Raw genomic sequence first — 13,827 nt, forward strand, 5'->3', positions numbered from 1 at the left:
CTAAATTATTTACATGTGGCATGTACTGTCTTCATTTTGTGACAATTAAATTGCCTGAATATAAGAAGTCTTTTCTCACCCTTTTCTGATTTTTTCGTCCTTTGATGCAGTTAAGGCAATTGTACAGAGAATGTAGTATATAATATAATATAATAATGTAGGGCTTGCGGGAGTCGTGATGGCTGTCAGACGTCAGCAGCGGAGCCCGAGAGATAGCTACGGATCAAGTGGCCAATCGGAGTGCGGAAGTCAGGCAGTTCGAGTTTACCTGGGCTGGAGAGGAGATCGAAGCGTGGGACGGAAAACAGGTCGGATCGGAGGCAGGCAGAAACAGGTAAGCATAGTTCTTGGACGAACGGGAAATCAGGAGAGTCACACAGAGTTACCATAGTACACTCTGACGAGGAGGTCTGGGCGTAGCGTGCTTAAGAGCGAAGTGCCAGCCAATCAGAAGGCACTCACATGATTGCTCCAGGTGATCAGAGTTAGTAATCATGACACAGTGAGCAACTCTTTAGTCGATATTCTTGATAGTATAGCCTTCCTTAGTATGCAAACTTATCTCAAAACACAATAGAAAAGGGCCCCATTTATTATATACAGAGTTCTGTTCATGGCATCAAGGCATCCAAAGATGCTAGCCTTGTAAGGGTGGATGCAAAATTTTGGCGATCTCGGAAGAAGTCGTCATGCCTTTACCAACTACACATAGAAATCGATTCAGTTTTGTCAGCTACGACTGACTTTTACTGCAAAAGAGAAAAAAAAGTGGACATACCCTGCTTTGGGTATAATGAGTTTTAGATATGTCACCTTACTCTTATTTCTTGGCACATCCAATGCAATAAAAGAAGCTCGGTTTTGTTTCTGTCTATCCAGATAACTTTGTGAGTTCCATAACCTATGACAGAGCGAACCCATTCTGGAATTTTGTAAGGCGTATCCAGGTTTCTATGTCATGGTAATATACCAAATTAACGTGACATCAAAAAGTTCACGGTACGATATCCTTTCATTGACAACTAACCGACCCAACAACAATAACTGTAGAAGAAACAACTTTGTTCCGGTTCCCATTAATCCTCAGCACATTGAGGTGATCGTTAGGGCGCCTGCATGCCTTTATTCATTTCAAACAAAATTCATCAAAATTAAAAATTCTCCAAGTTAGTTTTTGGCTGAGGAAAAGGGACGAACCTCCCCTCTACCAATCGTTCCAGATACCTCTGATCAACGTTACAATTACCCCAGACACATTGTCCAATCATTTTGATACAAAACACTCGACTTAAAAATGTTTCAGGTGTAGCAAAAATGGGTGGTGAATAAATTATTCTAACAAACAATTTATTGAACAATTGAATTAAAGAACCGAGTTTATTCTTTTCAAAATTCGTCTCGCCTTTTTTGGAATACCACATATGTTTTTAGATCATTATGTCAGGAAAACTGTCAGGCAGGATGTAATGAAAACTGAGATCACTTGCACTCGTTTCTTGGTTTTTATTGGAAGGAAGGAATGACAAGACGTGAATCTTCGATCCGTTGTTTGACGGATTGTCGAGACTTGACAGGCGGGTGAAGGCTTGGCGGGAATGGTTGCGGACAGGCGTAGTCGTCGTGTTGTTGGTTGGGGCTGGAGAAGAAGGGCGTCATTGTGTTCGGAAGAGAGATCAGGAGTCAGGCGGGCAGGGCAGGTCGTAGGCAGATTTGGAAACGGGTCGGCAACGGACATCAGGTAGAACAACAGGAGGCAGGCAAAGAGTCGGAGGTACGGGCTTTCTGAGCAAATGGCAACAGATCGCATAGTACAATCGAACAAAGTATTACCGGAAGCTGGAGATTTAAATATACAGGGTGCGCCAATCAGCTCTCCTGGCTGTTGGCGCCAAATCCTGAACACAGGTGTTCCCGATCCGGGTGATTGTGACAGAAAACGGATGAAAAACCTTGTTTAGTTATTCTGAATGGTGGCTACACACACTTTAGTCAAGTCAAGTCATTTTTATTTGTATAGCCCTTAATCACAAAGAGTCTCAAAGGACTTAACATGTTATTACACAGACTATTTTTTCAGACTATTATTACACCATCCCCTGATCTGGAACCAACATTAGGTGAATTAATTTTACCGTTTTGATAGTTCAATGTACTTTAATCAAGACACACACACACACTTGGATTTATTGACTTTTCTTTTACTAATCATCGACTGAAAAAGCTTGAATAGAACACAAAACAAGAAGAATAAAATAAAACAAAAATGAATACTAGACATTGAGAACCTAAACTGGCACCATTTGCATAGACAGCAACATTGGCTTGATTATTACGTTATTGTATTTCCCCATTTTACGTCACACCAATACCAATACCTAGCAAAAATTAAAAAATATAGAAAGTGTGCCATAATTACTTAAACAAAAGTAGGCAGGTGCATACATTTGGGCACCCTTGTTATTTTATTGATTTGAATACCTTTAGCACTAATTATTGGAACAAAAAATTTGTTTGGTAAGCTCATTGACCCTTGATTTACACAGTGTTCTCGTTTGCCCATGTCCCTGCGTCCTAGACGCGTTATTTTTGCTGGGGACGCATCGTGTCATATCAACGTGTGTCCCCGGGACACAACTTTTTTGACACGAAATTGTCATTATCATTTTTTAACAAAAATTTACCGCACTCCAAAAATAAAGACAGGTTTGTGGTGATCCCTTTTATTCAGTATATTACCAACAATAATTTAATGCACAAAATGAATTAATAATTTGAATACTAAAATGTATTATTCTACTTAATTATATTTGCATGTATTTTTTCCTTCTACAGTGAACGTCCAAGCGACTTCATTTTTGACCTTTTTTTTTATAATAAACCTCATTCATGTCGAGCAACTCAGTGTCTCACAACAAAATGTTCATTAACAATATATATGATATAAGGAAACACATGTACAATATAACATGTTAAACTACATCAATAAACATATTTGAAAAAAAAAAGATGTTTTTGTATTGTCTAAGGGAAAATACGACAATTTGTAAGGGCATGGAGCACACTAAATTTTGGGGACCCATAGATCTCTATTGGGACCCATAGATTTTTGAGCATACGAGTCCCCGGGACCCATCACTTTCCAGAGTTAAAATGAACACTGCATACATACACAGGTGAAGCCAATCATGAGAAAGGGTATTTAATGGGGCCAGGTACGAGTTGTTCTCCTCTTTGCATCTTCTCTGAAGAATGGCAACATGTGAGCCTCAGAACAACTGTCAAATTACCTGAAAACAAAGATTGTTCAACATCATGGTTTAGGGCAGGGGTGTCAAATTCATTTTAACTCGGGGGCCACACGATAAAACAAACATTCTGTCGATGGCCGGACTAGTAGATTAAAGAGAGAGAAAAAGAGAGAGAAAGAAATAAGAGAAAGAGGGAGGGAAAAGAGGAGAAAGGGCGGGACAAAGAAAGAGAGAGAGGGAGAAAGCATGAGAAACAAAAGAGATAAAAAGAGAAGTCGTGAGAGAGGGGGAAAGAAAAGGAGAGGAAGAAAGAAATCGAAAGAGAAATAGAAAGACAGAAGGAAAGAAAAGAAAGCGTGAATGGTAGGAAGAGAGAAAGAGAAAAGAGAGAAAAGGAAAGAATGAAGTTAGAGCAAAAGAAGTTAAAAAGACACACAGAGAGAAAGAGACAAAAAGCAACAAAGGAAGAGAAAAAGAGAGACACGGAGAGTGAAAGAAACAGAGACAGAGAGTGGGAGAAAAGGTGTGGGAGAGAGAGAGAGAGAGAGAGAGAGAGAGAGAGACGGAGAGAGACAGAGAGACTGAGAGTGAGAAATAAATACAAGTACAGTGTCTTTGTGAGAGGCACCTGGCTTTGGCAACATCAAGTTGACATATTTCAACCTGCAGCTTGTTTTTTTCTTGCGCTTCTCGCGGGCCGCCTGTTTGACACCTGTGGTTTAGGGGAAGGATACAAAAAGCTTGAGCAGGGATTTCAGCTGTCAGTTTGCACTATGAGGAACATAGTGAGTAAATCGAAGAACAGAAGCACAGTTCTCGTTAAGGCCCTGAGTGGCAGGCCAAGAAAAAAATCTCAGATAAGCAGAGGCGAAGGATGGTGAGAACAGTCAAACGCAACCCACAGACCAGCTCCAAAGACCTACAACATGATCCTGTTGCAGCTGGTGTCACTGCGCATCGTTCAACTATTCAGCGCACTTTGCACAAGGAGAGCTGTATGGGAGAGTAATGCGGCAGAAGCCTTTTCTGCGCACATGCCACAAACAGAGTTGTTTGAGGAATGCGAAAGCACATTTCGACTAGCCAGCTTTATCAAATTAATTACTTGAGGTCATATATTTTGGAGTAAAATCCTCTTGTTTATGTTATCACTTATAGTAATGTCGTCGTAGTTTTGCGCAATGCATTACATATACGCATTATTTCATGAGTGCATACTATTGTGTTAAGTACTTTTTCAATACAAGATTACATGTGTTGATTGTAGGCAATGTGTGGTGACGCCAGTCATTATCTCTAACCTGTCTGTCCGTCTCCCATTTATCAGCAACAGAACACAAACTGAACAGTGTTAAATGACTTGCATCTTTATCTTTAATCTTTAACACTTCCAAGTCAGCGCACATAAGCAGACAGCAGAGATGAACGACTCAAATTCCGCCATGCGCACGCCCCCGGGTGTCAAGCTGTGCTGCTCCAACAAACAAGGAAGAGTTACTTTCGTTTCCTGAGGCTAACGTGGCATAGCATGCTAGCAATTGGAAAGAGAAAGGAAACATTGCCCGATGGGTGTATTGACAAGGCGAAAATGATATGTGTGCGTTGCAAAGCTGAATTCAATTTACATCGAAATACTTCTTCCCTGATGTATTACTTAAAAGCTAAGCACCCCAATGTGATGGTGCAGTCAGACAGTGGACCTCGTCAAACAACTTTGGATCAGTTTGGTGCAAGAGATGGGTGTTCTACAATGCTTACACATGGAACTTGAATATTTTATTAAAAAAAATATTTGTCTTGGACACCACAAGCGATTATTTCACTAGTATTAATTAGTTTATTTATTTTAATTGATTCCCCGCCCTTTCTATATATCTACCCTGGGCATATCCCTCAGGAGGGATGACCAACAGCAAGACAAACACATACAAAAACAAAGAAAATAAAAACGGGAAAAGCAGCAAAAAACAAGTCAAGTCATTTTTATTTGTATAGCCCTTAATCACAAATAGTCTCAAAGGGCTTCACAAGTTATTACATATAAGAAGTTTAGGTTGTTCGTATGCTATAGAGTAGAAGTGAGTTTTAAGCTTAGACTTAAACATGTCCACTGAGGCAGCAGATCGGATCTCAGGGGGAAGAGCCTTCCACAACACCGGTGCCCGGATGGAGAACGCTCTCGAACCAGCGGAACACTTCTTGGCTCTTGGGATATATATATATATATATATATATATATATATGTGTGTGTATGTATGTATATGTATATATGGGCAGCACGGCGGCGCAGTGGTTAGCGCGGATGCAGCACAGTTCTAAGGTCTTGGGAACCTCCTGTGTCGGTTCAAATCCAGCTACCCGACCTACTGTGCGGAGTTTGTATGTTCCCCCCGTGCTTGCGTGGGTTACCCCCGGTTTCCTCCCAAATTCCAAAGACATGCATTTCAGGTGGATTGGCTGGTCCAAATTGTCCCTAGGTGTGAATGAGCGAGCGAGTTGTCTGTCCCTGTGTGCCCTGCGATCGGCTGGCAACCAGTTCAGAGTGTCTCCTGCCCATTGCCCGATGATTGCTGGGATGGGCTCCAGCACCCCCGTGACCCTACTGAGGATAAGCGGTACAGCTAATGAGATGAGATGAGATTAGATGTGTATATATATATATATATATATATATATATATATATATATATATATATATATATATATATATGTAGTATTATATAAAATCATACATGGACTTGCTCCCTCATATCTTTCAGATCTGATTTCCCCCTATGTTCCGGTCCGAAGCCTTCGTTCTGAAAGCGCCGATCTACTGGTGATCCCTAAACCCAAGAAGTATTCTGCAGGTTCGAGAGCGTTCTTCATCCGGGCACCGGTGCTGTGGAATACTCTTCCCCCTGAGATCCGATCTGCAACCTCAGTGAAAATGTTTAAATCTAGGCATAAAACACACTTCTACTCTATAGCATATGAATAACCTATACTTTTGTGGACAATGTCTCTGTATTATTTGTAATTGCAACATCCTTTGCTGTCTGGTAATCCTAAAAGGGGGATACCACATGTGTGGTCCCTTCTCGAGGTTTTTTCATTTTCTTCATGTTGATGTTTTTGAGTTTTTCCTTGCCCTCACGTTGGTTCCAGATCAAGTCAGGTCAAGTAGCTGGAATCAAGTACACACTGACATTCACCATTCCTTCCGCTCTGCTCTTCCCAACCTGACACTTACCATTAAGCCCAAGAGCGCAATTGTTGTGCCATTTAACCCTTCATCAGCCGAGAGGCCCGACAGCATACACTAGTTTTTCTATTTTATTTTTCTTTTTCTATTCTAGTTCACCCCCTCCACATTTTAAGTGTCGATATCAGTCATACTTTACTATCCTTAGCACACACTTTCATCTATTAAATTAACCACATCCAGACCATGATTCAGAACCTTTTCATCAACCCTCTCAGCAAGTTCTCTCACCACACTAGTTCTTTTCTTTACTTTCTTGTTCCTTATATTTTTCAGTCATGTCACTCCACACATACTATGCAACAACTCATTTAAAAGCAATTTAACCCATTACACTCGTTTACTCTCAAACCACATGCCTCTGAGCCATACATAACTGTTGGTACAATGACACCTTCATAAAATCCTTACTTTGCATCCATTAAAAGATCTCTACATTTGAACAATCCTTTCAGCACACCCATTGCCTTGCACCCTTTACCCACCCTGATCTTCACATCCTCCTCCAAGCTACCACCTGCTGTCACATACAAACCTAAATACTTAAAACCATCTACCTCCTGCATCTTTACATCATTCGACAAAATCTCTAATCCGCCTACATCACCACGTCTCAAACACCAGTACCTTACTCTTTTTCTACATTCACCTTAACACAATCTATCGAACTCCACTACCAAGGCATTTAGCCCAGCTTCAGAATGAGCCGTGTCATCCACAAACAACAGCTGACTTACATGCAACCCACCCTCAAATACTATACATGCTCTCCCTGCTCTTACAGATGGTAGTGATAAATGATAGTCAGCATATACAGCTACAATAGGTAATCCAAAGTGGCGCGCGACTTGGTCATATTCAGTGAACATGTTTGAAACTGAAGGTCATTGTTTGAGCAGTCTCATTTTTTCCCTTGTGCTTCTCTCAGCATCGCCTGGGGGGCTGGATTAAATCCGTTGGCGGGCCTTATCAGTTTGGCTACCCCTGAATTAGAGTCAAAGTGTGTGAAAAGTTGGTCTTTAGAAGATTGCAATGTCCCGCGACATTTGGGCGGCCGGAGCGATCGAGGCACCATCTTGTCTGCAGTCCCAACACTCCCAGGGGCTTCCCCCCTGATACGTACCAGCGGGCACACACAGTCGCATGGCAAAATTCTCAAACCTGATTGGAAAAACCAGCGCTACCTGACCCAAGGTTATCAAAGCAAAAAGGCCTCTGCGGATGTGTTTGATTCTGCCAAAGAAAACCTCTTAAAACATAACTCTCAACGGCGTATGTGGTCAGCTAACGTCAAGTTTGCTGAATTCCGTCAAAAGCACAAACCATTATTTTTCGCCTACATCCATTTTGTCTTGAAACGATAACATCACTTTTGAGAACTGATTAATGGATTTGTGCTACTTTCATCTCTCATTAGCTGCACCGCTTATCCTCAGTAGGGTTGCGGGGGTGCTGGAGCCCATCCCAGCAATCATCGGGCAGCGGGCAGGGGACACCCTCAACTGGTTGCCAGCCAATCGCAGGGCACACGGGGACAGACAACTCACTCGCACCTAGGGACAGTTTGGACCGGCCAATCCACCTGAAATGCATGTTTTTGGAATGTGGGAGGAAACCGGAGTGCCCAGAGGAAACCCACGCAAGCACGGGGAGAACATACAAACTCCGCACAGGAAGTCTGGAGCTGGATTTGAACCCACGCAGGAGGTTCCCAAGACATGAACTGTGCCGCACATGCGCTAACCACTGTGCCGCCGTGCTGCCCTTGTGCTACTTTAACATTCAAAATTTAAAAATGCACAAAGAGAGCTTTTTGGAATTTTTCGTATAGTGTACAAAAATGCATTACAATACAGCAACCATAGTACGTAAAGCTTCAATTAAGAAAGAAATGAAGAAAAAAATTACTGGGTGACTTGACTTGACTAAATAACTAATATTATTATTTGGGAATAAAATGTGCACATAATCCTTGGTCTCGCCCTCTGCCGTGAGGCAAGAGAAGTGTTTGCCTCACTCTGCACCTGCAGACGCCCTGCTTGTTACATAATAATATGTTACATACTAGTTGTATTAATATTCGTTATAACAGGAAAATGTAAAATAATTTTGAAAAAAATATCCAAATTGTGAAGAATTTAAACACTGAATAAATAAAACCATTTAACATAGAGAAGAGGAATAGAAGAATAGAATTTACTTTTATTGTCATTCTTTGTAACCATGCACACAGAACGAAATGTCGATACACCTGACCCGTACAGTTAAACTGTAGCGCAGCCATTTTAGTCACTAGGTGACCAAACCCCCCAATTCCAACCCTTAATGCCGAGCGCCAAGCAGGGAGGCAATGAGTACCAATGTTGTAAGTCTTAGGTATGACTCGGCCGAGGCTTGCACCAGTCTCGCAGCGGGCGCCCTGCCATCTAGGCTACCGAACATGTTTTATTCTATACTTTATTTTCACGATGACAGATAAACACAGCATCACTTGCCTGCCTTGACTGCACATCAGTGGCCTAAACCATAAATATCTTTTCAAATGCAAAATTGCACATTTCTATCATTTTTTTTTCCCCAATCTTAGGACATTTGCTAAAGACATATAGAGAATGGTTTGTACCAAGATTAGAAAGACGATACTTAAAATTAGCAAAACTATTTAACATCTGCTTGGTAAGAAAAATAAACAGAAGTATAGATAAGCAAACATTTATTTTATCTTTTCTACACAGGACTATTGATTTAAAGGGGCCTAGGCCTCACCTACCGGGTTTCTGTAAAATAAGGAGATTGTGTGTTTGTGAACCACTCTTTTTGAATCCCTTCACTGATATGATTTGGGTTGGAGTTACTCGAGCCGTAAAGCACATTTGTAAACAGATACCTCACAAAGGTTTTTACCCACATGACAACACACTGCAGCAATACTGTAAACCCTCTTTAGTTTTCAGCCCGTTCGAAAAATTATTAAAATTATCTCCCATTTTAGATGATAGTTTAGCATATTTTAAAACTGTTTTTTTAAACAACACAACATATGTAAAAGTAAGATTTATGAGTAAATGAGAATAATATCCTGGCAATCAATTTGATTTTTTTGTAGTGTACCTTTCCTATTTTGATGATGATTTATCTGATTTAAAATGAGCAAAATATTCTACCAATGGGGATAAGATTTAATTTTTTAATCAAATAACATTCTACACAATTGAAAACCCTTTCATATATCCCTTCCTGTATAAGCTACACCCTTAACCCACGCAGTGCCTACCATTCGCTACTACTATGATACACAACAAAATATGCATATATAAACTGACCCCTTGATTTTAGTATTTTACTCTTTAGTTGTAAATACGGTTTGGATATAAATAACGTGACCTCTGGGCCTGAGACAGCACCGTCGATACTGTAGTCAGTTGTATTTTGTGGGTAGATATAAACTTGCGCACCTTTTGTAAATGTAATGTCCTGCGCTGTGTTGCTGGTGGATTGAGGGTTGTATGTTACTCAATGAGTAAGAGAGGAATGGTCAGAGAATAGAGAGCAATGTAATTAACAATTTCTTTCTAAAAGTAGAGTAACACACCATGTTGTAACTACAGTTGAGTTACAAATCGTTATTGATAACGAGTTACAGTACTAAATATCGAGAAAACTAATTGCATTCCAGGACTGCATTCCTTTGTAGCGTGGTTCTTCCTACACTACCCAAAACACTCTTGCGAAGGACTTCAATAAAGAGACCAAGTCTTTGGTTGGTCAAGACAGACCATCCCATTATATACTGTCACAAGCTTTTCACCCCCTAAAGACAAGACAGAAGGGAAAATAAGGAAAAAACAATAACTCAATGAGCCTGTATTAATAGACTGGAAAAGAAGACCGCGCCAGGCATGGGAAGTCGACGGTTCGCGGGCTTCGTGCACTTTTTGGAAGTAAGGGTTAAGCACCCAAATATAAAATTGATTCCTTTGAGGATTGTTTTGATGTGCTGAATGCAAAAAAAACGCTGTTTCTTTTGCCCAGTAAGGTCAACTGTTTAAAGAAGGCTGCATATTTGTTTTATGTTTTGTTTACATATATGGTTATTTTCACATCGGATTCTTCCACCACGTCAAACTTATTGTATAGTCAAAAATACATTTTGAAGACGTTGTAAATTTTAGGTTTATTTTTCATTGTTTTTTTTTCTCGATGTTGTCAGCGAATTTAATGGCTTTACAACCTGCAAGATTTGCATAATCTGTTTCCACTCTTGTTCGTAACAATAATCTTGTCTCAGAAATCATGCCTTTTTCCCCCTCATATTCAGTTTTGAACTTGGGAATCTATTTGTCGATCACATATACGTAGAGAAACATGTTTCGAAAAACAAAAATAAACTGACCATGTTACTAAAACTGAATGCATGTTGGAGTCGGTTTCCAACTTTACATTAAAACAATAAGTAACATTAAGTCATTTTTTTCAAGTCAAGTCATTTTTATTTGTATAGCCCTTAATCACAAAGAGTCTCAAAAGGGCTTCACAGGGTATTGCACATGAGAAGTTTAGGTTATTCATATGCTATAGAGTGAGTGAGTTGAGTAGAAGAGTAGAAGAGTAGAAAATTAACATGCTACAAGTAAAAAAACAACAACTCTCCAATTATGTTTCTTGGATGCCTTAACAATTCTGGACAGCTTCTCGACTGCGGACTCATTCTGATTATGGTAAAGTTGTTATCTGTCCATTCTTTAATGTTGTGGGCCTAGTTATGTTTCTGTCTTCCTCTCCTTCTGCCCCCTTGGACTGTGCTCTGGAGAATAAATGGACGTAATTGTCTGCATTTATATAGATTTTCAAGTCAATGGAGACCTCCCAAAGCGCTTTGCAATGTGCTTCACACTTTTCCCTTTTAAATACTAACTAACCGATAGCAGTGTCAGTCATGCGGGGCAACTACCTGCTATTGGGGGCATTAGGGATTCAGTGTCTTGCCCAAACATTTCGACATATAACACGGACCCGGGAATCGAACCTGTGACCCTCATACGAGCGCTCTATCTCCTGAGCTAATGCCGCCCTAAAATAATCTTGGACAGTCCCGATGATCGTGTGAAGTGGGCATGCCCCTGCAGTATTCTTCTGGATACAGTTGACAACAGTTCTCCGCAGGGTCCGATGTACCCTCTGATAATGTTGTGCGCTGTATTTGTTTGTCACATGGACTATGTAGCTAACGACTAGAACTTTCCTGTAGCATCTCCATGGCCTTTTTTTTCTAGTTTTTCTGTGAGATTATGTCTCTTAAGTGTAGTGGAAGATGTAAGCAATCAGCACTTGCATGAGTCTGATCTTTGATTTTTCTGCTATGTTCTTGTCCCTCTAAATGGGTTTAAGTACGGCAAGTGTGGTTGTGGTTTAGCTATCCTTACCATAATTTCTGCATCTGACCCCTCTTCCTAAATGACAGCTCCGATGTGTAAATTTGGTGACAGGTTCAAGCTCTTGGTGGTTGATGTTGATGTTTGTAGTAATACTTGGGGGTTGTTGTTACCCTTGGTCTTTTCTATGCTGATTTCCATCTCATACTGGGTTAATTATTTGTTCAGGCGATTGACCAGATTTAAGAGTTCTTGTTCTTCTACTGCCAGTCCGACAATATCATAAGCAAGATAAGATAGTGACATTATGTCCACTGATGCTGATAAAACCTTAATATTGGTCCAGGGCTTGGTCCACACATAATATTCTTACCCCATGGACAGATTTGTTTTTTTTTCTTCATATTCATGCTTTTCTTATTTATCAAATACTCACAAGTTTTAAAATGCAAAAATGTAACTATATATATATATATATATATATATATATATATATATATATATATATATATATATATATATATATATATATATATATATAATTTTCTTTATTTTATTTTTTTCCCAATAATTAGTATGGCAAGATTTTTGTTATGTTTAAGTACCGATAGTTGTGTTCTTATCTTAATAGAAAATTGTTACTTAAATGAGAAAAGGCATCTGGCATCCGCCAAATAAGATTGATTCCCTCGATAAAACATTTGGAAAAAATATTTGAACAGCCTAAAGATTTTTCTTTCTTTTTTTCAGATCAGTTAAAATATGAATGTAAAATCTGAGTGTTTAAAAATGTATTTAACATTTGTGAGCAATTCCTGCAATGTTGCCACTGGAAATGTCTGATTGTCAAAACAGAAATTGTTTGACAAAAATGGGTAAATACCAAGAAATAAAGTGAAATTTTGAACATTTGTATGATTTCTATGTTGTGAGATCACATTGAAATGCAAATGCCGTAGGTAAAAATAGAACAAAGGAATAGTATGAGATGTGACGGAAAACTTATGAAATTGTCTTTGAAAAATTGATGAGTAGTTCCATTTTTTTTTCCTGTAACAATTATGGGGGTTAACTTGATCTCTGTTTATTGATTGCGTCTCATGTAGGGGTCAGTTCTACAGTCTGTGAAGTTCCTGACGATGTGGTTGGTTAAGGCCATCTTTTGAAGGAACAGCAATTTACAAATTGAATTGTTTGGTTAGCAAGTAAGAAAGGAGACCGGTTGTGACAATCAGAGTGCCAGTCTTGTTAAGTGAGAGTGATAGACGCCTTAGGGAGTTGTGACGTCTTATATAATCGATGGGTTTTGAAAATAAAAGAGTGCCATTGAGGACAACAAAGAGTCCTCTAGAAAAGTAATAAATCTGGAAGGAGTAAGTGTTGAATATTGAAAAGGAAGGATATGCTAACGAACAACACATTTTTGTTTTCCTTTTTTCCACAATTACATTCATTACGGACTACAGATCACACCTGATTAAAAGCCAAATGCACACATTCAATTAACTACCACAACATTCAATAGTAATTAAATTGGCATGAACATATACAGTACGCAGGAGCAAGACAAAACAATCTCAAACAAAACTTAATGCACTATACTGATTAAAATACAGAAGCCCATACAATCACAACAGCCTGTACTCATTCTGAGCCATGAGACTGATCTTAAGCTCTCCCAACCCTTGCACATGTTTCAAAGTGCTACAGAGGAGACCAAATTTTGCCACTACGACATAAAAAGATATTATACATAAATGCTTGGATATCTTTCCAACAAGTAGTATCTGCTGAATGAACATATTCATGCCGGGCAGAAAGCGACCAACTATTGGAAATACTTTTCCTATCAGGCAGAAAATTGTGACATCAAATTAGACTGTTATCAGGAAATGGTGCCCCTATGGCCCATGTGGTTAAGGGATCCAACCAACCAACCAACCAACCAACCAACCAACCAACC

General features: G+C 39.6%; 1 protein-coding gene and 1 long non-coding RNA gene across 3 annotated transcripts in view; one reads left to right on the forward strand and one right to left on the reverse strand.

Moving 5' to 3' along the window:
• Positions 1-13,827, forward strand: part of adrb2a (adrenoceptor beta 2, surface a) — a 92,876-nt gene that overhangs the window by 6,217 nt on the left and 72,832 nt on the right. Inside the window, exon 3 of one of the 2 annotated variants that reach the window (XM_088344248.1) lies at positions 162-334. In XM_088344248.1, the coding sequence (XP_088200374.1) occupies positions 162-334 (173 nt within the window). Of the gene's footprint in view, positions 1-161; positions 594-13,827 lie in introns of those variants that run through there. The other variant, XM_088344247.1, reaches the window with a different exon arrangement.
• LOC148359141 (uncharacterized) lies at positions 3,149-9,312 on the reverse strand. Its single transcript, XR_015851317.1, has 3 exons — positions 9,263-9,312; positions 3,877-3,960; positions 3,149-3,287 (listed from the first exon to the last, which is right to left on the reverse strand). It is a non-coding gene; the product is annotated as an uncharacterized LOC148359141 (long non-coding RNA).

The sequence above is a fragment of the Urocampus carinirostris genome, chromosome 9, assembly GCF_059441175.1.
Source record: "Urocampus carinirostris isolate Australia breed hairy pipefish chromosome 9, RoL_Ucar_1.0, whole genome shotgun sequence".
Lineage (NCBI taxonomy): Eukaryota > Metazoa > Chordata > Actinopteri > Syngnathiformes > Syngnathidae > Urocampus > Urocampus carinirostris.